Source organism: Pelecanus crispus, chromosome 3, assembly GCF_030463565.1.
Source record: "Pelecanus crispus isolate bPelCri1 chromosome 3, bPelCri1.pri, whole genome shotgun sequence".
NCBI classification, from domain to species: domain Eukaryota; kingdom Metazoa; phylum Chordata; class Aves; order Pelecaniformes; family Pelecanidae; genus Pelecanus; species Pelecanus crispus.
In genome coordinates this window covers 87,239,379-87,266,935 of record NC_134645.1, presented here as the reverse complement: position 1 = coordinate 87,266,935, position 27,557 = coordinate 87,239,379, and the positions used below count along the sequence as shown (strand labels likewise).

Genomic DNA, 27,557 nt, shown 5'->3' with positions numbered 1-27,557 from the left:
AAGTTGTGGTTAACCTTCCTTATAAAGTATAAATACTATTCCATTCTTATACAAAAGAAATACAGCTGTTTGTACATACACACACTTTGACAGCAAGTCCTTGAGAGAACGCTGTAACATGAAACTACAGAGCTAATACACAGAGCACTGATTTAGCTGACAGCCAGGAAGTCTCTCCCAAGAAACGCAATCTGTTAAGGCAAAGTTCTCACTAGAACTTGCGTGCTTTAACCAAACTCGTAACATATGAATGGGATAATCAGAATTGTGTGACATGCTCTCATACAACTTATTAGTTATATTCTGGTTTACAATCTGTATCCTATAATTGCTGCATTCAACTGAAGCCATCCAATATAGAATGGAATTGCTTGAATACATCTTACTGGTATAAGGAAGCAGCCTTTTTGGATAGCATGATACCAACTCTTTTCAGACACTGAATATACTCAAGAGTAAAATCAAGACACGAGTGAGATCACACAAGGTTTTGGTCATTGTTTTTATGTTGGCTTTATAGCTTTTCTGGTTTCTTTAGGAAATTCCTGCACAGCGAAAGGAATGAAGAATTCCAGAAGAGAGTTGACCTCCTTCAGTTCCAGACTGTATTCCACTGCTATTTTCTCTGCAGTCCATATTTGCGGATGAAGTTTATGATTATTAAGAAGCGTCAGAGCCTCCACAATGGAAATTTTGCCTTTGGGAACTTTCTTAACATCTAGATCTCCCAAGTGGCCTAGTTTTGTAAGTCTCTTTTCCTCCTGTTTACATGGAAGATGTTCACCACCTCCATCTTTTACCTAATTGTGGGAAGGAAAACAAAAAGAGCTTAACATCAGTTCTGTTTACTATGCATACTGTAGCAGCCAAGCTGTTTTCCTATATATGGCATTTCCTGTTAGCTTTCCCATTTTTCACGGCATTAAAAAAAAAAATACATGCTTAGCCAGCCTTGCTTCTTGATATCACAAAAATTGTCAGTTCTCCCACAGACATTCTACATATGTCATTCCCCACCCAAATTCTGAAAAGCTACCATCCGTTGACCTCTAAATGTTGCACAGACTCGCCAGACCTTCAAACAAGGCAAACTACAGATTTTGGTAGCCAAATGTAAATGCAGATAACCTAATATTTGGTGCTGATTAATGGCAAGGGGAGAAAAACCTCATACTACAAATTGGTATCCTTCTTCCAATACCACTGGAAAGCTTTTTCATACAGTCTCTCTCCCCTGCCTTTCATTTTCAGATTTTAGTTTTGCAACTAAAAGATATCCCCTCTTTTGCTGTGTCTAGAGGACAAGCTTTGCTGGACAAAAAGAAACTATTTTGCAGCATCACATGGAGTTTAATTCCCATGACTACTTCAGTGCTCAGATACGTGAAGTCTCTTCTCCCAAGTCCCTTCATATTTCCAAGTCATTTCCAAACCAGCTCTGCTTTCCCCATATTGTCTTTTATTAAGATTAAACCAGTGAATGACACTGCAGAAAAGACACAACAAAAACCTTTCTTAAATTTAAGAAAAAGTACTTTTAAAGTCATCGGAGTCCACAGCCACTGACTAGCCCACAGACACTCTGTATTAACTCACAAGCTGAGAAAACTGACGTGGATGCTACAGCATCTATTAACTGCATGTCTTTCTAAACTACAGAGAACGTCTGATGATGCTACTACTTCTCCACTCCTTCCTTTGTGCTAAAACTGTGCTCAGATAGCGAACAATTTTTCAAGTCTTAATAAAATGATCTGTCTCTGGGTATCTGCCACTTCAGGACTTCAAGTTGGTGCTTTTCCACTTACCACAGACAGACATACCAAATATACATATAGTTATGTATACATACACAATGCACAAAGTATTCAGAATAACATTAGGAAAGGAAGGAAGCTTCTGCATGAAGTTTTGCCCACAAGCCTCCATGCTAACACATTAATTTTCCTAAGAACTGCAAGTAGACACACAAGAGCAAGTCTTACGTGGCAGCAACCTCAGAGCAGGCACGGAATCAAGCACTAAGATTTGTTCCACTTTTGGCTTTTTCTCAGATCTTTCTTGACAGGCTTAACAATGAATATTGAAAGATACTGAAATTAGACCTTCAGCACTTCAGGATTAGAGTCCTAACCTCTATTATGAAAATTAAGGATAGAGGTTATTTGGAAACTTCAGGGAGAGACTGCAGAAATCTGTTTGCATTTTTAAATACTTTTAGTCTTTAATACAAAGTACTGTGAAAGTGGCAAATTAGAGAGACTTAGGAATTTTATTGCTAGATGATTATAAAACTTTTATTACTGAATAAAGCAGCTAGAATAAAGTAGTCCAATAATGCAACAGGTAAAACACACAAGCCATATTGTAACATGGTGGAAAAGAGGATACTGAACCCCAGCCTGTGTTTTACTGGAAGGGGTATATGGTCTGCCTTCCAAGTCAAAACTGCAGCTGCTGGCAATGAGGAAACTGATCACCAAATAATCCTGAAGGTTATGCAGAAAAAACCTAAGGCACTTCCTCAGCCACATAAGGAAAAGTCTCTGCACAGTACGACATTAACATCAGTAAAGACTCCACTAAAATGTTAATGTCTTTGTCCTCTACCACATCCATGCTCCCAGGGTCGTCCCAATCTCTTTTCTTCTAACAGCTCTATGAGAGATCTCTGACAAGCTCCTGCCTCTTTGCCAAAGGCTGGCCAACTGTCCTTCTGCCTCAGAGGAAGCAGAAGTGGGAATTTAGGTGAAAAACAAAGTAAGATCAACATGATATGAAAAAGGAAGACTGCGCAAGCTTTTGAAAGGTTGTATAAACACAATCTGTCACGTGTTCAAGACCCAGGGTCAAACGCAGTCTGTGCTAGTATCAGTCTATATACTATATATATCATATAAAAGAGTAACGAAACCATCACTTTTATCTATAAAAAAGGTAGCTTTTAGGCACTAAGAAAGCATTTTTCTTTATACAGAATTTGTGCTCAGTTTGAAAACCACAAAGCTGATGCTGGTATGCCTCCTACAGAGAGCCATACTCACCCGTGCAGGTGGATCTCTAGACTCGACATAAATATCTTTTAAGAAGGTGAGGAGCCTATCGTCTTTCCTGTAAATTTCGTCTTGTATCTGCGGGTGGTCTAAAGGTAGCGGGGAGAAGAAGGGAAGGCAGAAAAAAAGGAAAAAAAAAAAAAAAAAGAGAGAAAAGACAGATCTGAGTCACATTGTTTCCTTTTTGTTAGTTCTGCCGGCTTTAACCGCTTCCCCGGAGGAACGGCACGACTCCCAGGAGGCACGGTGCTTCTCGGGAAGGTTTCACCTTTCCACCGGCTCCAGCGTTAAGCGGCGCCCCGGTACCGCCCAGGCCGAGCGGTACGGGGAAGGCACCCGCTTGCAGGACGCTGCCGTGCGGCGGCCGACTCCGGCCCGGCCCAAGCGCCCCAGCCCCGGGAGCCCGCCGGCCGCCCCTAGCAACGGCCCCTAGCAACGGCCCCAGCAACGGCCCCCAGCAACCGCCTACGGCTCCCAGCATGCCCCGCGCCCAGCCCAGCCGCCCCGCTCTCAATGTCACCGGCCCCGCGGGAGGCCGCGGCCGCGCCGCCGCCCCGCGCCCCCAGCGCCTCGCCCACGCAGCCCGCCCCCAGCGCCCGCTTTCCCTCCTCCCGTGGCTCCGGCCCACGGACACCGCCCCGCCGGCAGCCCTTCCGGCGCCGCCCCGCGGCCTGGCGTGGCCGGCACCCACCCGCCAGCTCGTCCAGCCGAGAGGTGGGGTGCCGCGGCGCGGGCGTGGGCTTCTCCTTGCTGATCTCGCGGCGGGCCCGGCTCTCCACGTTGAAAGTCCGGAACACGCGGGTCAGCCGCCCGCCCATCGCCGCCGCCGCCGCCGCCGCCTCCACCCGCGCCGCGCCTGCGCGGACCGGCGGCGCATGCGCACAGGCCTGGCCGCGGGGAAAGGGCCCGGGGTCCTGCGCCAGGGCGGGCGGCGGCCAGCGCCGCGGGGGGGGGGGGGGAAGCACCCCAAAACAAACGAAAACCAAACGAAAACCACAGACGAGGCGATTGCCTTTTTTATTTCACAGCGCCCCGGCGGTGTTTTCTCCTCGCCCTCGGCGCTGCCTCGGCCGCCGGCCTGCCCCGGGGCCTCCCGCTACTTAAGTTTTAATTAGATAACGGTAACATGGAAATATTTAGGAGTTTTGTGCCTCTTACGGTCGTTAACGTGTACAGCATTTCCTTATAGGCACCTCGGTGGTTATTTAGTGACAGAAACCTAATGCTACAAGCAGATACCGTCTGGAAGACACAGTGCACATGGGAAGTTGGACAGTTCCCCAGTACCGTTCAGAATTCAGTCTCTCTCAGCCGGATTGAATAACCTTCCTTACGACTTCTGCAAAAATTGCTAAAACTGCAAGAAAGAGTTGTGAGAAAGTACTTGAGTCTTGAGCCATGCAAGATAAGACAGGTAAAATTGTAGACGGAGGTAAAATTGTTGAGATGGAATCAGCAGTTTAAAGATTCAAGAAGAAAAACATGCATGAAAAGATACAAAATCCTATGAGAGAAGGGAAGGCAGAAAGAGCGACGCTAAGGACTATTCGCCTGCTGCAAGAAGCAATAGAGCCTGATGCTCCTCCACGTGACTGCAGGGTCAACCAAGACTCACGGGGTGTCTTACCAAAGGAGGTTCTCAGTGGCTCATTAATTCCAGCTTCTGTGTGGATTAGCCAACAAGTAATTCCTTTATGTTTTAAGTTGTGTATATAATCTGTTTGTAGACTCTTCATGCATGGTAATAGTTGCCTGAATGAAGTGACTTGGAGTGTTAATGAAGGACAGAGACAAGACCCAATTTCTCTCTGTGTTCTTTTTTAGAAGGAAAACACGTATTTTTCTGCCCTTGCATCCATCTAGTCACGCTTATTACTGTGGACATGCAAAACCTGGGTTTTCAGAACTTGGTCTTCTACTAGTAGCATTATTTAGTAATAACAATGATGATGTGATAGTTATTAAGGCTACAGTGTGCTTGAATACTGCATAATGAATGACAGTGTTTTCCTTAGAGGGAAGCCAAAAGACAAGCTGCTGGATGAGGAAAGCCAAATAGATTTACAAAGGCAATGGAGACAAGGTAGCGTAAGCATGGTCCGTGCTGGATCTCTGCTCTCTCGGGAAATCCTGAAAATGCAGTTTCTCCACTTCTTCATTTTAAAGACTCTCACTGTGTGTAGCAGAAGGATAGAAACATGTCTTTAATTTATGTTCTCTGGTAAAAAACTTACTGACCCTATCCTGTTTTAGGCACTGCATGTGTAGTGGTACTAAGAAGATAAGTGGTATTAGTGGTAATAGGAACATGGATGCTGTTAAAAGCTGCCAGACTCAGACTGGTGGCAACTTTAATTAAATATCAGTAGTCAGTTACTTGCTGACTCAACCTATGTTCTTGAGTACAGGATTTGATATTTTTGTAAGTGGTTAGCCTATCGGATGCAGCTGTAATGGTAAAATTCACATGGATGCCTTTGGTGGTTCTAGACCTTTGGTGTGTACTTTAGCATTTCTCTGAGACATATTAATCTGTTTGTGGATGCAAGCCATTGTGCCAAATTTGGAAATAAAGATTCTCCCTTCAAAAGCTAAGAACTGCCGGCTTCTGGGATCAAACTCAGCACAGGGCTTCTGTCTCTGTAAAGCCTGAATGTGACTAACACTGCTGTAATATTTACTGACAGCAAAATAAATCCACCAGAAGGCAGTCAGTTAAAAATAAAGAATGATGTCATGCTCTGCCTGTCACTTCCTGTCACTGAGGATAGCACAAGGCTCTTCTTTTTATGTATAAATAAGCATCAGGAGTACAAGATTTTTATTCTGAAGAATCTTTCTTAGACTGTAGCAAGCAGAAGAACTGAGATTAGAAACCTTTTTTTTTTTTTTTTTTTTTGATAATTTGGTATTTTACCAATGTGACCATGCTGATATTAAATATCAGTCATCAAGAGCCTGGAATTTTTTTTCCATATAAAGTATCTGCAAGTGTGATTATTAAAAAATGAATGTGTAGTTCCTCAAAGCTTAAAAACTGTGTGTATTCAGCTTATACAGTGTTACAAATGGGATGCATTTTTCTTGAACCAAGAGCCTGAATTTTTCCAGGGAATTTAAAAATAACAAAAGAAATAAATCAGTTCTTAAGTAGCTCTTTAACAAAACAGCCCATGAGAAGAACACAGACTATCCAACTGAGGTCACGTATACCAACAGCCTGTTCTCAACAGCGGACAGCATCAAACACACCGGAGAAAAATACTGAAACTCGCACAATATATGTGTGCCAGAGGCTGCCACACTAGATCTCCTTTAAATCCTTTCACACCTCTAAGCAAGCAATTTCTAAAACTACTGTGCACCTGGAAAATAAAAATTACATTTGTGACCATTCTTTGAATCTTTTGTTTCAGTTTTTTTCCCAGTTTTGATTTCATGTTGTGTGTTCTTCATTTTTCATTCTCAGCTAGTTCTGCAGCTGAACAGAAAATCAAAAATTAATTTTGGTAGTTAACTAGCATCAGAAATCTGATTGATCTATTGAAAATTCCCTTTAGAGAAGGGAGAATAGGAATGTCTGGCATTAACTTGTTTTGGTGTGAGGTACTACTAAGGTTTCTCTGCTGTCTTTACTATTCAGAAAAACAGGAATCAGAGTGTTAGTCCAGATGGGTAGGTAATCTCAGTGAAATAAGAGTCTTTTTTCAGTAATGGGTGCCCAACTTGAGAATTTTTGAGAGGAGGCAGGTGAGGTTTGCTATGTGATTTATGGTCTGGGAACGACCCAGAGGTCAACAGCAGAGGAAAACTAGAAGTGCCCTTATACAGGAGTGGCATAGATTTATGTCTGATTCTGTCCATGTTTTCTACCAGGGACACTGTTTTCCTCTTCTTGTATTTTTGTTGCTGTTTGTTCATAATTTATGGCAGTCTAAAGGGATACTCTAGCAAATTCATGTACAATTAGGATTCAGGGAATTGAGACCTCTATCCTGATTACTAGTTTCGCAGTAAATACAATGAAAGCATTGATCCATTTGTTCCTTATCTCATCAGTGTTAGGCAGAACCAGAGAACATAGCATTAGCAAGAATTGATTATGAGCCAAGCAAGAATGACTGTCCTGCAACTTGTAAAGACGAACTCAAGAAAGATAGACATTTAGATCACTGTTGTCTTTCAGTGATTTCTGGTTGTTCTGTTACTTAATTCAGTTTGTTTCTGTGTTATTGGCTTCAACTGATCTCCTGAAGTATCTACAAATAGATGGAAGGCTTTCGCTTAACTCCAGGCTGTGATCAGTGTTCCTGAACAGTTGCATCTTTTCAAGGCTAGGTGGCTGCAGTGCTTTATTTAAAAGAGTTTTTGTCAAGTCCTTACATGGATGAAATTTATGGACAATGCAGCAAGCTCATGTTTACAGGCTCACACACCAGCTCAGACAGGTCACTAGCTCCTTGTCAGATAACATTCATTTCAAAGACATTACATTTAAATTCTCCTGATTGACTGTGGCTTGGTATACCTGAGGTCATCTTCCATAATTTTCCTATCTGATTGTTATATCTCAATTAGCAGGTTACTTTGACTTGGAAGTGCACAGTAGGAGCCAGCATATTTGAGAATGAGGCAGCCTGTTACTGGAATTAATTAATTATAGCAATGACGTGCATTTTTACTTCATTTTTACTCATAGGGTTCAGTTCCTCGTGCTCCTTTCTCAGTGGCCATACTAGTTGAGAGAACTGACACCCTCATTCTTTCCTGTAACCCTGGCTTCAGTTCATCCCTCTTGCCAGAGCAAGGGTGTAGGAACTCTTCAGAGCGAGCAACACCAGACAGCTGATCTGATTTAATAAAGAAAAGAAGTCCTGTAACTTTTCTAAGCTGGATCAGTTACTGATGGCTTGACTGTCCCACAAAAAGCTACCTGTTTCACAGGAGGAGAAACAAAAGGCAGATGATAGGAGGAGTATGAATACCTTGAACTGGCATTGCTGCCAGGTTGGTTGGTTGGTTTGTGAGAGGTTGCACTTTGCACCCACATCGTTTCACTCCAGCAGCCATGGAAACAACTGTGCAGGCTCCAATGAGGAGGAGGTGAACCAGTGGTGAGAAGAAACTGGGTGGGATGGAGAGGTGGCTCATCTTGGGCTGGTTTGCTGATGCGCCAGAATCACCCAAGACAAACACCATCCCTTTGGGCCTGAAAAAAATGTGAGTGAATGTTTATACACTTGACAGGTAAGAATTATGTTAGCTATATTAGAGGGTCTGTATTATGATGATGAATTGTCACAGAGAGCATTGTACAAATACAAGTTGCATACTGGTAAATGCAGCGACCACAAACATGTTTCTGGATTAACTGCATATAAATTGATGTAACTTTAGACCTTTGTACCTGTTCATTGGGTTCCTTGTTATTCAACTTGCTGAGCAAGATAATTCCCTATTCTCCAGGAAGGTTTTTCATACCCAGCGGAGACCTCCCATGAAGAATTGCCCTCAAAGAGAACAGTCATTTTCTTTAGATGCTTTGATATCATAAAACTTACTCTGTTTAGTTTTTTTTGCTTGAGGATCCCATCCACATGGTGAGTTGATTTGGCTTTATAGTATATCAAATAATATTGTCTTCTGTTTACATTTGTGTCTGTTGTAAATCAGTACCTACAAAACCATTTCAGTGAATACTAATTCTGGTTTTAAAAGTGTTGATTGAAAGGATTAACTTAGTCTCACAAATACAAATAAAGATGTCCAAAGACCAAAGCATTTCTTTGTAAACAGCAGGTTTAGTACAACTTCGACCAGTTCCATGGAGTTTACCCTGCAGTTCACTATCATCTGGGGAGGTGACCGAAGTGTGCACTGATGGGACTGAGGTAAATTACGTGACCGAATGACCAGTAAGCCTGACCTAAGGGACCGAGATGACTGAAGTACATTGGGTGACCCACCTCTTAGGTGACTAAGACCTCTTCTTTCCAGTGTAGCAAAAAAGGGATGCACATGGAAAATCCCTGCTTTCTACAGTGTTTGTTATTTGATGATCTGAAATTTTACTTACATTCTGCTTGGCAAATGAAAGTGCACATTCTGACAGCTGAAAAACATGAAATCCAGGGTTTCTGAATCGCAGCACAACCTGAGTGTAGCTTGGAAATATGTATTCTTAGTCTGATTTGTATGAAGCACACTGATAAAACTTCTTTAATTATATCTCTCTAATATTTTTTATCACAAAAAAAAAAAGAGTGATCCTCAGGTCTGATGTGGGCACAGCATGTATTCAAGGAACAAGGAGGGAAAGAGGAACTTTTATTTTTCATGTTTATTCCAGAAAACTGGACAAACTATAGACCAAAGCAGGCTGTGAAGTAACTTACTTGTTCAACTCGGGTCTGATCAGATCTGGGCTGATTTTGCCCTAAGAAGGACTACGCTTCCTTACCTATTAAAAGGTTTCTCTAAAGAAGCTGCTTTAATGTGACAAGAGTTCTGTTTCAGTGTGTTTGGGAATTTTCTTTAGCTTTATCAGTTATTTTGAAATTTTCAAATTTAAATCATGTCATGCTGAGATCTCTTTCATGTCTGACTGAATGCTTCCCTAAAAACAGGGAAGAGGGAATCCAATCAATTCTTCTGTACTGGGAGCCTCAATTTAAGATTGTGACCCACTTCCACCTGCATACTGAAGCATACTATTTCCTATTTTATTTATTCCAACAGTGCCATCTGCACTGCTAAAAGCAACATAGAAAAATGGAATCCCTCTGCTTATTGCTCCTAACAGGGATTTCTCAAACAAATCTTTGAAGATAATTCTCAATATGATGTGTAATCTAGTGTTCAGTAAAGCTCTGATTTAATCTCTAAATTCAGAAACATTGGTGGCAAATAAGAAATTAGCTTAATGCATCTGTATGTGAACAAGAGTCGACATAATAATCCCACTTCACCACTTTGAGGAAGTTTCATTCTTACACAACAAATATAGGACCCATTGGTTTTGTGACATGAGGCTGCATGTGCTATCATCTTTTTCTTTCTGAATTCCCTGCCCCTCCCTGAACCCAAATAGTCTACCAATTATTAACTTGAAATTAGACCACAGACGAAAGTTTGTGGGCATCCTGTTCTTCTGCTAATGTTTTTTTTACACTGCATCAACATGTTTCTTTACATTATGTTTGCCGTATTTAGTCTGTATCAATCAATATCTTTTTCTGACTAAGTTTGTGCTATACATATAAAGATCTACTGTGAAAGTAACAAGTGAAAACCAAGGATATGCAACTGTCTTAAACTACAAGCACATTAAAAGAAAAAAAGCATTACCACAAACACTGTTGAGACAAATGCCTCCTAGTGTTTGCTAAAAAAAAATTACAGTTTAAAATCACTAACTTAATTATTTTCTGTGAAAGTTACTTACAGGTTCTTTTTGTGGAAAGCCAGCAACTATTTTAGTATCTGGCATATCACTGAAGGCTTAGTAACAACATGGTCTACAGAAGGGTCTATTCCCAGCTCTGTCACTGACCTTCTGTCAGACCATGGAAATTGCAAACAATGGGCCAGGAAGTTCTTAGTGTTTTCTTTTTTCCCCAAAATGTCATGATCTAACCCTAAAAAATGGAAGAATGTCTTATCAGTAATATCTGTAACTAATAGGCAATTATCTGGGCTTGCTCAGCAAGTTGAGTAACAAGAACCCCAATGAACAGGCACAAAGGTCTAAAGTTACATCAATTTATATGTATTTAATCCAGCAAAATGGTTGTGGTCACTGCATTTATCAATATGCAACTTTCTTAGGGTTTCTTAAAGTTCCTAACAAGGTTTTCTTAAAATCCGGACACATCTGAAAAAAATAAAATCACATTCACTGGTGGCTATTTCGACTCACTATAATAAAGTTTCAAGTAGATGTTAAACTAATCTATTAATAATAATAATTACCAATTTTGAGTCCTCTCCTTTCCAAGGAGCAAACGCATCTACACTAATGGTAGAAGAGGCTTCTATTAGGGGAAACCACCAGACTGCAGAGCAAAGAAAATGTGACTACAGGGTTACAACCTACAACCTTTAAGTAAAAGCCTTGAAGTAAAGCAGAACGTGTAACGTTGTATTACCAAAAAGATAAACTACACAGCATGATTTGAGAAATACATCATATTAATTTAGCATTTAGTCCAAGAAACAAATGACAAACTATCATCTAACTCTTCTAAGATATGCAACAGAGTTACAACAGTCTTGTGGAAACCATTATTAAAGACACTCTTTTAGAAAACACATATTCGTATTGCTGATCAGGGGAAAATAGACTTATTCTCTACTTGCTTCATTTACCATAAAAGATGATGTTTTATTCGATTTAGGAATAAACCAGTATGGACTGTTGCAATACATGACAGAAAAATACCTGTTGTAACAGGAGTAATGTCCACTACAAAGGATTTGATCTACACCTAATGCAGTAGTACCCATTAATGTATGTGAAGAATGTCTGGGGTTGGATTAGTTCACAGAGGAGGATATAGTTAAGACAAATAATGCTGTATTTTTTTAATTAATTTTGCATTATTCTTAAATAGTATACTTTATGTACAGTAATACAGAAAATCAATTACGCTCTTAATATGGGTCTTCTGAGCCTTTTCATTTTCATTTGTAGGTATCGCCATTTCCCTGAGAGCTTACATATACAAACTGTGCTGGTAGAGAATGCATTAGAGAAACAAGAAAACGCTTCAATGATACCAACACATGACTACCGGTATTAGAGTTCAACTGGAAATCGTTACTGAAGTTAGAGAGCCCTTTTTTGTGTCTCTTCTTTCCACAGCATCAAAAATCTGGGGGCAGCATGTGGGACACAGATGAATTTTGAACAATCACATTTACTAATTATATATAGAGAAACAGCGTCTAAATATGTAAGTGTCAGGTTGCTCTGGGGCCTACTAAAATAGACCATTAAAGAGGTCCCAAAATATTTAAAGTACTACCTCTATGTACTAAAAGTTCATTTTTAGATTGTATAATAAGGACATGATTAAGCTTCAAAGCTCCAGCGCTGTAATGCAGACTTACTGAGTCTCCTTGAAGGCAGAGTTCTTTCTTTATGTAAGATGTCTTTGGGATCAAGATGAAGCTACCACACTTTCCTGTATACATAATATAATGCAAAAGCAGTGTTCTTGAGCATCAGTTCAGGGACTCTATAGGGACTAACGTACTTTTTGGCTAGGAAATTAATGCTGAAAATGGTCAAGATTTCTTTAGTTGATAGTCATCCTTTGCCAGGATGACTCATGTTTTTCTAATATGAATTAAGAAATGTAATTCTCCACAGAAGACTATAATGATGAGTAATATCACATGATAAATTCCACATGCACAAAACTGCTAGAACCTATTTCCAGTCAGTTACTGACAAAAACCCCTCTGAGCACTTTTCTGTGGGACCAGGCCTCAGCATCTAACTGCTGCCTTGAGATGAGGTTCTCTGCTGTACCTGTAAGTACAGCACTACCCCTCTGCTCCGCTCTGGTGAGACCCCACCTGGAGCACTGCGTCCAGCTCTGGGGCCCTCAGCACAAGAAGGACATGGACCTGCTGGAGAGGGTCCGGAGGAGGGCCACCAAAATGATCGGAGGGCTGGAACACCTCTCCTATGAGGCCAGGCTGAGAGAGTTGGGGTTGTTCAGCCTGGAGAAGAGAAGGCTGCGAGGAGACCTTATTGCGACCTTCCAGTACTTAAAGGGGGCCTACAGGAAAGATGGGGAGAATCTTTTTAATAAGACCTGTTGTGACAGGACAAGGAATAATGGATTTAAACTAAAGAAGAATAGATTTAGACTAGACATTAGAAAGAAGTTTTTTACACTGAGGGTGGTCAAGCACTGGAACAGGTTGCCCAGGGAGGTAGTGGAGGCCCCATCCCTGGCAACATTCAAGGTCAGGTTGGACGGGGCTCTGAGCAACCTGATGTGGTTAAAGCTGTCCCTGCTCACTGCAGGGGGGTTGGGCTAGGTGACCTCTAAAGGTCCCTTCCAATCCAAAGCATTCTATGGTTCTATGATAAGTAGCAGGACTCTCAGCCTGTGGATAACGGAGACTTTAAATAACTCCATGCCCTGAGTTACTCCAGAGGAACTGTCTGCTGATGGCCTGTCTGAATTACAGGAGCCAAGCTTCTCTTGCCAAAAGTACTGCCAGACTCTCTTCAGCAGTTTGTGACGTGGGCCAGCTTCGCCCTGGTGTAAAGCCTCTTGCAAGCCTGCAGAAAGGCTGCCTGCAGAGCATCTACTGGCAGTTCAGGGAATTCACAGGGAAATCTTTTGCATCACAGGGCAATTCACCTCCCACCCCACCAAGAACTCAGATTTTTACACTTCTGCAAGCTGCTTCTGCACTCTTTTACCCTTTGTTCAGACATCAGAGGGATTATGAGAAGTTATTTGTTATTTTTTAATACCTTAATCTGTTTGGAAAATGTGGGTGATCTTGTCATTGCATCACGTTAGTTGCTATGATGATGCAGTGTTTTCTTCTTTTTCTTACCCCCCCGTGGATGTATCGTACTTCATCTTTGGGCATGGGGGAGAGAAGCAGAGCTACAGCCTGTTCCCACAGGAGACAGAAGAACATCAATTTCAGAATCTATGGTTTCTCTTTACCAGGGATCTCCACTAAGCAGACTGCAGCATACTCTGCATGGATATTCTCATAAAATGAACTTTTTACAGTTTAGATTGTTGCAGATGTAAGTAAAACAACAACATTTTTTTTTCTTTTTTAAGGAATGAATGATGTTGACCATTTCCTTTTTTTTTTTTTTCTGTTGGTTCATATGTATTTCAGGCTCTTCCATAATTTCCTAATACTGGTTAGAAAGTGGAGTGGAAAGTAACACTGAAATTTTTAAAACAGTAGTTACACCTTTTGCTAAAATTAAGTAATTTTTTCAGATATGTTCTGTCTTTCTGAGGCATAAATGAATAAGGTGCTTTTTTGTAGTGCAGTGCATAAATTGAAAATAAAGAGTAAAAGACTAAAGTATAATAAACAAATGTATAAGTAAAAGCCATTATGCAAAATAGAGAAAAAATATGAAAGTGTGTTCCTTGTTTCCTAATAATAGTTAATCTCTGAAATGTTTAAACCTTAATACTTTTTACAATTTAGCATTTTATTAATGAATTACTCGAGTTTGCCAGAGAGGATCATACTTGTGTTTTCTTTCTTGCTCCTTTAGACTGGGAGTTGAATGGCAACAATATTTGTTTGAATGCTAGAGTTTTTGCCAGCACTTCTGATTTTGCAGGTTGTTTCCACTGGGAGAACCAGATGATGGCTTCAACAAGTCTTCAAGCAAGGAATCTTGCTCATTTGAGTCGCGTTCCTTTCAAGCAATATACATAAACCCCCTTTTTTGCTGAACACAGCAGGAAACAGGAGGTAGTTTCCATGCTCAGAATTTCAGGCCCCCAACAGACAACATTCACACACACAATGGTAGGATTCTGTTGCTTTTATGGACAGGAGGGCCGGTTGTCATCTATAGCCCCTGCTGTCACAAGCCAAATGTTTCATTTAATAACTTCCATAATCTGTCTCCCTCCCTGCTGCTTTTTGTCTCTTCCTGTCGGATGTACGGAGCAACCCCCCAGACAACTCCCAGCCCTCCTGGCTTCAGACCAGATTGTTCAACTTCCACTCCAGGCTTGTCATTCTGGTGAATGATTTGAGCAATGACTTCTGTGGTTTCAGATTTAAAAAAAAAGGTATTTGACTGTAGCCGGAATGGAAGTAGGTTATCAATCCTACTAACCTTAAATGGGATTTAGACTTTTTCATAAATCAGAGATACATCTCTTGAAAGTTAGATGCGGTCTGCCTTTTAGTGTCTCTTGTGCCATTACGACTTGCTATCTATCTGAGCAGAGAATGTGCACAAAACGCCTGGTTCCCAGAGTGGAATCCATCATCCTGAAATTACTTTCAAGTATCTTTTTGTGTGCTTAACAGGAACAATTTAAGGCTGCAATCTAACAGTGCATTGTCTCTAAAGGAGAATCCTTTGTCTGCTAGTAGCCACCCCTCAACCCCCTTGCAAGAAGGGCTCCCCTGCCTGCATGGTAAGCCAGCTCAACTCACTGCCTGTGCAGAAAACCATTCACTGTTTCTTTTAATCAAAGTTTTCTATCTGAAAACACAAAGCAGCTTATAAATTGGTTATATATACTACCAAATAAAATAGGTCAAGGAGCGTTCTTTGGCCCTCAGGTCAGTTTAGCGCACAAAGTCCACATCAATACGTATAAATCTTTATTACCCCTTTTTGTCCATAGTGTTACGTACTGTCCCACAGCTAACAGTTACTGCGGTCACATTCAGATGCTGTTAGTACCTGTGTAAGCACTCCTCTGCTTCAGTACAAGTTTGGCCAGGTTAGCCTAAAAACTGCTGAAGATATAAGGGCATAGCTGTATGCTGTGATACTATCCTTGCCATTTATCAGTACTCAGCAAAACGAAGTGTGCTGATAAAGTATCTTTTTTTGCCTCAGGTATAATTGCAATTTCAGTACCATTTTTTTGTAACAACTATGCTAAATTATTATAATTGGCTTTTTCTGCAATCCCAACCAAGATATCTATGTCAGCAAAAGATTTGAAATTTAAATGAGGACTCAGACTTGTCTGCATCCTAGTCAGGTCACATTTTCAATTCTTTTTTAATAACATAAAAGCACGAACCTTAAAAAGCAGAATCAGAAAAGTACAAGCTATATTTTTCACTTTGGGTTACTCAAAAGCCATACTGTCTTCCTACTTCTTAGACACTTAGGTGGCTCCATTAGTACAGTCCTTGCAATTTCTGTGGTGTTCAATTTTACAGAACCCTAGAGGTATGAGGGTACTTTTATACACTTTTTACATGGTGACAAATACAGGCACAGCTGTGAAGGACCAAGAACCATCTATAACAAAGGTTTTAGGGGCCTAAATGGGACTTAGGGGGGATGTAAGTAAGTCTAGAATGGTGACCCTGAAAACCACCACTCAGCTGCTGCTTAATATTTCATTCTATTTTTTTTTTTCAAATACCCCTCGTTTAAGAGGGTGTGTAAGCAGCATAGCACATATGTCATCCTCAAGTACAATTATAATTCAGAAAGTGTCTGAGGGGTTTCAAGACTTTGGTATCTAAGGTAGGGATGTTATGTTTCCTAATTTGTCAATGAAGAGAGGAGGGCTTCTGATGTGCTTAGGATTTTCTCTTACTGAGTATATGAAGTGTCTACATTAAACAGACTGAATAATCTCTTATATCCTAGCTTTGGGAACTAAAACTGCCTTCCGCTAATGTGCACCATGCATCAGAAATACTAGATTCCTCTTTCTTCTATCTAGGTGACTGTTCTTCATCATGCCATTGTCATTCGTCTTTTATGTGCCAACCTACACCCTGCGTCCAAATTGCTTCCATAAAGCAAAAAAGATGGGTCATTGTCATAGGAGACTCCTTTCTGAAGGGAACAGAAGGCCCAATATGCAGACCAGACCCACTTCTTCAGGAAGTCGGCTGCCTCCCTGGGGCCAGGGTTAAAGATGTGAAGAGAAAGCTTCCTACCCTGGTAGGGCCCTCAGATGATGATCCATTATTGATTTTTTCAGGTAGGCAGCGATGAAGTTGCAACTAGAAGTCCAAGGGCAATCAAGAGAGACTTCAGGGCCTTGGGATGAATGGTTAAGGGATCAGGAGCACAAGTAGTGTTCTCCTCTATCCTTCCAGTTGCAGGGAATGATGAGGGAAGAAACAGGAAGAGGCAGCAGATCAATACCTGGCTCTGAGCCTGGTGTCACTGGCAGAATTTTGGGGTTTTTGATCATGGGTCAGTCTACACAACACCAGGCCTGCTGGCGACAGATGGTGTACACCTATCTCAAAGAGGGAAAAGGATCTTTGCACAGGAGTTAGCAGGGCTCATTGAAAGAGCTTTAAACTAGATTTGAAGGGGGAAAGGGATAAAACCAGGCTCACTAGAGATAAGCCTGAGGGCAGCATGCCAATGTTTGAGAGATGGTGTGCTACAAAGGTCCTTTAGTCTGCAGTCTCAGTGGAGGTAGGGGATGGAGAGCCATGCAGCAGCAAAGACGCAAGGGTGTGTTAGAGGATGTGTTAGAAATGATGGAAGCACCTGAGAATGGTCCCACAGGAATTAGGGCTTCTTCCCCCCGAAAGGTGGCGGGATCAATAGCCCAACTGAAGTGCATCTACATCAATGCACACAGCATGGACAACAAACAAGAGGAGCTGGAAGCCATTGTGCAGCAGGAAAACTATGATATCGTTGCCATCGTGGAAACATGGTGGGATGACTCGCACAACTGGAGTGCTGCAATGGATGGCTATAAACTCTTCAGAAGGGATAGGCAAGGAAGGAGAGACCATGGGGTACCTCTGTATGTTAGGAAGTGTTTTGACTGTCTAGAGCTTGATGATAGTGACAATCGGGTTGAGTGTTTATGGGTAAGAATCAGGGAAGGCCAACAAGGCAGATATCATGGTGGGAGTCTGTTACAGACCACCCAACCAGGATGAAGAGGCAGACAAAATATTCTGTAAGCAGCTGGGAGAAGTCTCACAATTGCTAGCCCTTGTTCTCTTGGGGAACTTCAACTTACCAGATGTCTGCTGGAAATACAATGTAGCAGAGAGATCTAGGTCTAGGAGGTTCCTGGAGTGTGTGGAAGATAACTTCCTGACACTGCTGGTGAGTGAGCCAACTAAGGAAGGTCCCCCGCTGGACCTGTTGTTTACAAACAGAGAAGGACTTGTGGGTGATATGATGGTTGGAGGCCATCTTGGGCATAGTGATCACAAAATGATAGAGTTTTCAATTCTTGGAGATGTAAGAAGGTGGGTCAGCAGAACTGCTACTTTGGACTTCTGGAGGACAGACTTTGGTCTGTTTAGGAGCCTGATTGACAGAGTCCCTTGGGAGGCAGTCCTGAAAGGGCACAGGAGTCCAGGAAGGCTGGATATTCTTCAAGAAGAAAATCTTAAAAGTGCAGGAGCAGGCTGTCGCCATGTGCCGAAAGACAGGCTGGTGGGCAAGAAGACCAGCCTGGCTGAACAGAGAGCTTTGGCTGGAACTCAGGGGAAAAAAAGAGAATTTATGACCTTTGGAAGAAGGGGCAGGCAACTCAGGAGGACTACAAGGAAGTTGTGAGGTTATGCAGGGAGAAAATTAGAAGGGCCAAAGCCCAACTAGAACTTAATCTGGCTACTGCTGTAAAAGACAACAAAAAATGTTTCTAGAAATACATTAGCCACAAAAGGAGGGCTAAGGAGAATCTCCATCCTTTATTGGATGTGGGGGAAAACATAGTGACAACGGATGAGGAAAAGGCTGAGGTACTTAATACCTTCTTTGCCTCAGTCTTTAATAGTCAGACCAGTTGTTCTCCAGGTTCCCAGACCCCTGAGCTGGAAGACAGGGATGGGGAGCAGAACGAAGCCCCCATAATCCAGTGTGGCTGGAAAGCTTCCCAGTGGAAGAGGACCTGGGCGTGTTGGTTGACAGCTGCCTGAATACGAGCCAGCAGTGTGCCCAGGTGGCCAAGGTGGCCAACAGCATCCTGGCTTGTATCAGGAATAGTACGGCCAGCAGGACTAGGGAAGTGATCATCCCCCCCGACTGGTGAGGCCACACCTCAAATACTGTGTTCAGTTTTGAGCCCGTCGCTACAAGAAAGACATTGAGGTAGGTGCTGGAGAGTGTCCAAAGAAGGGCAACGAAGCTGGTGAAGGGTCTGGAGCACAGGCCTTATGAGGAGTGGCTCAGGGAACTGGGGTTGTTTAGTCTGGAGTAAAGGAGGCTCAGGGGAGATCTTATCGCTCTCTACAACTACCTGAAAGGAGGTTGTAGTGAGGTGGGTGTCGGTCTTTTCTCCCAAGTAACAAGCAATAGGACGAGAGAAAATGGCCTCAAGTTGTGCCAGGGAAGGTTTAGATGGGATATTAGGAAAAATTGTTCATGGAAAGGGTTGTCAAGCATTGTAACAGGCTGCCCAGTGAAGTGGTTGAGTTCCCATCCCTGGAGGTATTTAAAAGATGTGTAGATGTGGTGCTTAGGGACATGGTTTAGTGGTGGACTTGGCAGTGCTAGGTTAATGGTTGGACTTGATCTTAAAGGTCCTTTCCAACCTATATGATTCTATGATTCTGTGATACTACGGGATTTCCATATCATCTGATCCCTCTAAAATAAGGCCTGTTCAGGTCTTTTAGATATGGTCTTAGAGGGCATATCTAGAGCCTGAATCTGAAAAAAGTTATTTATTCCTTCCCCTGCTGGCATTTTCATGACATGCAGAATAAGCTAACTCACATACATGTGGCACTTGCATTCACCTTCTATCACCAGTTGCCTGATTAAAGATTACATCCTATTAGAAGGACAGATTTCTGTTAGGAAACTAGCTACTCTGGATTTCTACTGTTCCTTAACTAAAGAGTTAAGCATTGGAAAGTCAACTTGTGAGGGTTCAATCACACTGTGTTAGGTGAATCTTTGGTCTGACCTAGTATACCCACTAGTATGATGACAAAAGCTCTTCCTCCACTGATTTAACAGCACCAGTCACACACATGAAAATAGCGGGCTTTCAGAGACTAAGGCTTCCTTATTGCACAAGTGCCACTGTGAGTAGACTCATGTTTCAGTGACTGTGTTAACTAGAGTATCTTCTACTTCCAGTGCACAAATGTGGGACAACATGAAGCCATACAAGACCTTCAATAATGCTGTAGAAACACAGAGAACTGTTAGAACACACACTGAGAAGACTGAAGGGCTGGTAGTATTTGCAGAAACAGCTTAAAATTTAGTAAACCCAAAACTGTAAGTGCAGTAGCCTACAATAACTGATGTCTGCAAGTGCTTTTGCATGGCAAAAGACTGAAGTCCTTGATCAGTTACGGAATCAACAGTTCTCAAGGTAGTGCCTGGAAAGTGAATAGTCGCTGGTTGAGGAAGACTAAGGACAACATGCTACAAATGCTCCTATTTCTGTCACATGCTGTGTTTCTAATGTGTACCTGCTAGCTCTTCTTATTCTGCTCATCTCCAGGTGTTGTTCTAACTTACAGGGCTTTATGATTATAGAATTGAAATAATTTTTTTAAACTCTGTGAGTCAGGAATTGCTGTTGTGCATAGTTATTTTGTTCTTAATGAACATTCTGGACTGTGGCAAATTAGCTGAATTAGATATTCAGTTTCAGGTCATTTGGATGCCATTTCAGGCTCCAGAGCTTGCCTGCAGTAAGGTCCTTTGCTGCTTCTTTGCTCATGAGAGGGGACCAGCAGCAAGTGGCTCAAACAAAACTTCATGTTACTCATCATTCAGGCTTTTGAAGGCAGCACAGTAAGGTCAGCTCTGCCAGCTTTAATCATAGAAGGGATGAGGACTTTCTAATAGAAAGTACTTTGGTTCTGCAGACAGACTAAGCTCAGTAAGTTACTTATATGAGGTTTCTAACACCTGCATCCTCCCTCTTATTCTTAACAGGGAGAGGATTGGTTGTCTAATTTTCCCAGAATTAAAACTGCAGCAAACATTCAGTCATTCTTTCAGATCTTCACTATCTCCATGCTACTTTCCATTGTAGGAAGAACCTGAATGTAAGAAAAAGCTGAAAGAAGAGTAATCTGAAGAGGCTGTGGTTCCTGAGGCACACTGGTTTTGAAAACAAAGGCATGCAAAGTGCTCTGTACTGAGGCCTGTGTTTTCGTTATCAGAGTGACAGTGCCTGCCAAGGCTTGCACCAGGCTCAATAAAGCATTATATATACAAGCTCATCTATCACAGTGGAAAAAGCACTGCAGGAGCCCATGGTCTCTCTCCCTCTTTCTGACCATCTACCCCTGCTCCTCCTTTGCCTGCCATTCTGTGATCCCTTTCCTCTGGTCATGGACCTTCTCATGCATCGGAGCCTCCAGCCTTTCTTGCAGCAGCCACATGCTAAATGAAGCAACTACATTTTCAGAGTACTGGCCGTAAAATATGCTTGCTTGATGTTAGAAATACACCTCCTACTTCACAGAAATAAAAGCTGTGGATTGTCACATCTAACACGCCAGACTATTTTGATTTCAACAGTTCAGAAGTGGAGAATGATTTTGTTTAAAGCAGCCTCAGGCTGAGCCATGCTCAGCTGTTCTTTGGGAGTAAGGGAGATCTAGAAAAGGGAAATGGTGGAATTAAAAAATTGTTAACTTTCAGTGGCCAGCAATTTACCTGCCAACGGTATTATACGGGTTGCTTAGAGAACTGTTTTGTTAGTGTCTTGTCTAACTTCCTTTTTTCCTTTCTGTAATGTTAAGTGGTACATCCAGAGCTGTATTCAGAAAAACATGCATAGCAGAGGAAGCATTGCAAGGTTCAAAACAGGACCTTACGCACCCTGCTACCTGTCAGAAAGCTTCCTTCCTCCTGTAGGGAATGTCACCTCATCTGACTAAACCTGTTCCAAATGAAAGAACCAGGTCAAAGCAGTAACCTACACGACTCCAATGTTACAGCTAACACTACTATTTATGTATATACTACTGACAAGGGAATAGTTACTCCCTTAGCTGTTTTACTTTTCTTTTGCCCACTGGGCTTCTTTTAAGCAGGTGCTGTTATGTAATTGGTGTTTGTCAGCTCCACCCAATGAGCAGAAAACCTGAGGCATTTATGGGTTTTCTTCTAGTTCCAGCTGCAAGGTTAGAGAACAGGATATTATTTTTTTCTTCCTTTCTTTAAATGTTGGATCTTTATTCTGTTTGTTTTATATCCCTGTGGTACTGCCATGTGATCTGCAAAATGCTCAGCTGAGCAAACTGCTCAGAACTTAGTGTAGTCTTTGATATTTTTATGGTTTTAATCAAAATAGTGGTGCTTCATATACTTTCAGATGCAACTATGGTTTGGCTGTGTTTATCTGGCTAATTTTCAGAACGTTGAGATAACATGCACCAGTACGACAGGTTCACATTCAGCTTTGCAAATCAGGAAGAGCACTGTAAGAGGAAATGATGGGTTAAGTACAGATGAATTGTAAAGAGCCTCTGAGAACAGGAGGTTTATAGAATCATTGATTGCACATGAACAGGGATTTCTGTAACTTGTGGTTATGTGGGAAACTCACCATAAATCACCATAAGATTCAGAATCTTGCAAATCCATGCTGGGATCTGAACTGAAGAAGTTTTCAATGTGCATAGGTGACTGATACATGAACCTGAGATAGTAGTGACTGGTTATCATTTTAGATGTTATCAAAAAACTAGAAAGAAAAAACACTTTCTCGTGTGGCTGGAACCACTAGGCACTGTAGTGTTCATAGAGGTTCCGGTGACAGGAATCTCAGGGGTTGGTATTGGGACTGACGCTGTTTAACATCTTTGTCGGTGTTGTGGTTTAACCTGGCAGGCAGCTAAACACCACACAGCCATTCGTTCACTCTCCCCCTCCCCAGTGGGATGGGGGAGAGAATTGGGGAAAAAAAAGTAAAATTCATGGGTTGAGATAAAGACAGTTTAATAGGACAGAAAAGGAAGGGAAAATAATAATAATAATAGTAATAATAATAATAATAGTAATACACAAAATAAGTGATGCACAATGCAATTGCTCACCACCCACTGACTGATATCCAGCCAGTCCCCGAGCAGCGATCGCAGCCTCCTGACCAACAGCTTATATACTGAGCATGACGTCATATGGTGTGGAATAGTCCTTTGGCCAGTTTGGATCAACTATTCTGGCTGTGGCCCCTCTCAGTTTCTTGTGCACCTGGCAGAGCATGGGAAGCTGAAAAGTCCTTGACTAGTGTAAGCATTACCTAGCAACAACTAAAACGTCAGCGTGTTATCAACATTATTCTCAAACTAAATCCAAAACACTGCACTATGCCAGCTACTAGGAAGAAAATTAACTCTATCCCAGCTGAAACCAGGACAGTCGGCAACATTCATAGTGGGATCACGTGCACCCTCAGTTTGCTGATGGCACCAAGCTGTGTGCTGTGGCTGACACACTGGAGGGAAGGGATGCCATCCAGAGGGACCTTGACAGGCTGGAGAGGTGGGCCTGTGAGAACCTCATGAAGTTCAACAAGGACTAGTGCAAGGTCCTGCACGTGGGTCGGGGCAATCCCAAGCACAAATACAGGCTGAGAGGAGAATGGATTGAGAGCAGCCCTGAGGAGAAGGGCCAGGGAGTGTTGGTTGATGAAAAGTTCAACATGACCCAGAAATGTGCGCTTGCAGCCCAGAAAGCCAATTGTATCCTGGCTGCATCAAAAGCAGCGTAACCAGCAGCTTGAGGGGTGTGATTCTGCCCCTCTACTCCACTCTGGTGAGACCCCACCTGGAGTACTGCATTCAGCTTTGGGGCCCCAGCATGAGAAGGACATGGACCTGTTGATCCGAGTCCGGAGGAGGGCCATAAAGATGATCAGAGGTCTGGAGCACCTCTCCTACGAGGCCAGACTGAGAGAGTTGGGATTGTTCAGCCTGGAGAAGAGAAGGCTGCGAGGGGACCTTATAGCAGCCTTCCAGTACCTGAAGGGGGCCTACAAGAAAGCTGGAGAGGGACTTTTTAGCAGGGCCTGTAGTGATAGGACAAGGGGTAATGGCTTTAAACTAAAGGAGGGTAGATTTAGATTAGATATAAGGAAGAAATTCTGCACTATGAGGGTGGTGAGGCTCTGGAACAGGTTGCCCAGAGAAGCTGTGGATGCCCCCTCCCTGGAAGTGTTCAAGGCCAGGTTGGATGGGGCTTTCAGCAACCTGGTCTAGTGGAAGGTGTCCCTGCCCATAGCAGGGGGGTTGGAACTAGATGATCTTTAAGGTCCCTTTCAACACAAACCATTCTATAATTCTATGAATTTACTTTTCCTTTATGGTGTCAGAAGGAGTAAAATAAAACTCTGTATCTATGTTTGAAAACAGTCTCTGTTTTAAGTTCAACCCAGCTGTACCCTGAGGCTGAAACATGGCCATGTTTTGGCAGCAGGGAAGGCTGCCATATGTTGCAGTGATAAAGAAATTACACCGATGCCAATCTCTGAAGTCAGACTTACAAAAAATATCTAAGGGAGTATATTTGTAGCAATATAAGCTTTTATATATGTATAGAATAAGAGAGCCTGACAAGTCTATATTTAAGGTTAATTTTTCTGTCTCTAACAGTCACGCACTGTGTAACTGCTGCAAGCCACAATTCACTGTTGTTCTTGAGAGAAGTTGTATATAATACATAAATCCATTGCATTTCCCCATTACACGGAATTGCTTGCTGTCTAGCTCCCAGCTTCCGACAGCCATAGGACAATTCCATTCTTTGAATAAATTCTTACTTATTGACTGGCTTTTAGTGAGCACATACTGGAAATTGATAAGAAGATTCTTTTTTTAGCAGTCATTCAGTCAGGCCTCTAAATCAGAGCACACATGTGGAGACCCTGAACGTGGCTGGCAGCAACATGACATACTCTTTCTTTTTTTAAGGTCAGTAAAGGCCGTTGGTTTGTAGCTCTCATGGGTGACTTCCAATGCTTTTAACATCATCAATTAGTTTGGTTTAGTGCCAGCAGTATGGCAAGGATCTTTGAACACAAAAGACTATTTGTATTCTTGATATGCATATAATAAAATCTATCGTAGGATCTATTCATACAAAGCGGTAGTTCCAAATCACATCTACTGCAACTTAATGCAGAACAAAATATCCAATACAAAATACTGATCTCAATCATAAACTTTCTGTTTTCTATTGTAAACACTGAAGATGCTGTTTCTCATTGCTGAAGGAGAACTGCGACTGATCCGCAAAGCTGACTATCTGAGCAGTTTTAAATTCACTCCATTTACCAGTATCCTGAGACACATTTGTGAGATTGCTAAGAAGTTGCTGAGAACAGAGAATGGATTCCACCAACATCGTCTTGCTTTCACCATTTATGTCCTTGAGCTCTTGAAGAAATTATCCAGAGTTGCAATAAATTTGTTTTGAAGCAGACGTTTTACTGCTGACTAGGTCCACAGTTTCCAGGTAAACATTTTCTTGCCCAGCAGTGATGGTGGTCTTCAAATTTCCATTTTTTTGATTGTATACCAGTGAAGTTCTTCTGTGTCTCCTGTGCCAACAGGTCCAGGTGACTTTGCAGTGAGGACAGTAATTCATTTGTGTTCTTTGTATATACAAGTCTTTCCATTTCCACTTCTTAAATTCTCACAGTATTTTGCAGCTGAGAAAAAACACTGGCTGTTTCTTCCTGTAATTTTTTCAGAGACAAAGATCTCTTAAGAAGACATTAATTTCTTTTTATGGCCCTCCAGCTTCCTCACCCACAGCAGAACATGTCCTTGTGTTATTCTGAAATTGACAGTTTAGTTCCAGGACAATTTCCACCGTTGATGTCAAGATATTTAATGCTCTTCCTAATCCATTCCTCAGTCAATGACAACAGCTCAGCTTTACTAGCAAATGGCAGAGTCTTACTTTGCAATATTTTCTCAAAACATATAAGAAAGTTCGGTGGACAGCAATTTTTTAACAGAGGCAAAAGACACTAATCCAACTAATGCAAATACATTAGCTGCTGAACAACTGGTAGATAGGAGGCCACCTATAAAATACGCATAAGATGTCAACATCTGTTGCTGCTTCAGACTGTTCTCCTTAACTGAATCTGGTATTTTGTTGAACAAAACATTCATTTCTCCTGCAAATGTATTTGGACGATAGCATTGTGTTGATCAACAGCCTTCTTATGATCCAGTTTTGCAAAGATACATCTTTTGTATTAACAGTACTAACCAAATAGCTAGCTATGCCATGAAGTTTTTCTTTGGTGTTTTCCAAAACTGAAGCCACATATTCTTTCTCAGCCAGAGGAACCTTGGTTTCTTGCAGATCTGTCTGTGCTTCTTTCAGTTCTTTCTCCCTGATTTGCAGCTCTGTTTTCATTGTTAAGGTTCACTTTTATTAATTGCGAATGGTTTCATTATTGTTTTCACTTCTTCTTCCATGGTGCTGATTATGTCAATGTACTCTGCAACTTGTTCTTCCTGAACTGTCAGCTTTCTTTTAAGGGCTTCATGAATTTTCAATAAAATATAGACTCCATTTTACTCTTTTACTCTCATGCAACAGTAAGGTCTCCTTTTAGATGCTCAATCTCTTCAGCATCGTCCTCAATAATAGCTCCTTTTGGCAGCTGCTGGTTAACTTCAGGCTTTCATTATGTTCTTTGCTCTGTGAGCATACTTCAGTGTACTCAGTGTTTCCTCAAGATTTATAGTATGTGAGAAACTGTGATAATTATTGATGTTCCTTGTTGTTCTCCAAGAGAGTCTTGAAGTATTCATTGGGACTCCCCTTAAATTGTGAAGTTCTTTCCAATATCAGTTTGGCCATAAATGATCACTGTACGGTTGTACCTACAATAACTTCATCCAAAATGTGACACACAATACTCCTGTATTTATCAGTTGTCTGTGACACCTCCAGTACAGACCCTAACTTCTTTTCTTGCTTGATCACAGTCTACAAAAGCATAGGCTTTACATCTTGAGGCATTAAAAGGCCTGCACCACACCACCACCTAGATGTTCGTGCCCTTTGCATTCTTTGTGTAGCCACTTCCCTGGAAGCTCAAGGAAGCCATGCTGGCCCTCAGGGCCAATCTGCCAGGGAAAGAGGCAAAGCGCTGACTGTCCCTTAATGCTGTTGCAGCCCCTCAAGCTCCAGCCAACTGCCCGCTGCTCACATTCTGCTCACCTCAGCCACCAGCACTGCGCCTCCTGCAACTCCACTCTCCAGTTTGTGCCAAGTTTCTAGATACAGTGGCTTGGAAGTGCCCGAGTATAGGGAGACTCTGCTCATGACTTACCTTGTCATGTCCACACCGTGCAGTGCAGCAAGGTGTGGACATGTTTAAACCAACACTGATCAAAATAGCCCTGGAATAAAGGGTAATGTAGCCACCACAGTTTTGTGTTGCACGAGTTAACTGGCCCTAATACGAAGCAGTGGCCCTGTCCTCATGCCTCTGTTTCGAAACAGAAATGGGCCTCTGCCTAGTATTGCACTGCATCGGCACTAACCTGCTTGAAACTTGACTTGGAAAAGCTTTGCATTACTACACAAAAGGCACCATATACTGCACCTGCTGTTGTGCACTCTTTGAACTGACTTTCTAGTTTTTACTGTCTGCTCTGCAGATGAGGAATTATGGTATTTCTAGATGCCTTCTGTGGACACCTTAAAGCAGAACAACTCATTTGTCATTAGGCTTAACTTAAGGCCCACACTCTCTGAAAAATATTTTAGGGGATCGTCATCTGAAAAAGGCTTGAACTCCTCTGATGTGACATACATGTAAAATTTAATACAAAAGTATATCGGAGATGGAG

General features: G+C 42.0%; 1 protein-coding gene and 1 pseudogene across 1 annotated transcript; both read right to left on the bottom strand.

Annotated features, from left to right (window-relative positions):
* Nucleotides 1-503: 503 nt before the first annotated feature.
* NDUFAF4 (NADH:ubiquinone oxidoreductase complex assembly factor 4) lies at nucleotides 504-3,871 on the bottom strand. Its single transcript, XM_075708331.1, has 3 exons — nucleotides 3,745-3,871; nucleotides 3,045-3,142; nucleotides 504-800 (listed from the first exon to the last, which is right to left on the bottom strand). The coding sequence occupies exons 1-3, from the start codon at nucleotides 3,869-3,871 to the stop codon at nucleotides 504-506; spliced, it is 522 nt and encodes a 173-aa protein (XP_075564446.1).
* A 21,038-nt stretch (nucleotides 3,872-24,909) lies between these two features.
* Nucleotides 24,910-26,503, bottom strand: LOC104027714 (kinesin-like protein KIF11; annotated as a pseudogene).
* Between the last annotated feature and the right edge of the window lie 1,054 nt (nucleotides 26,504-27,557).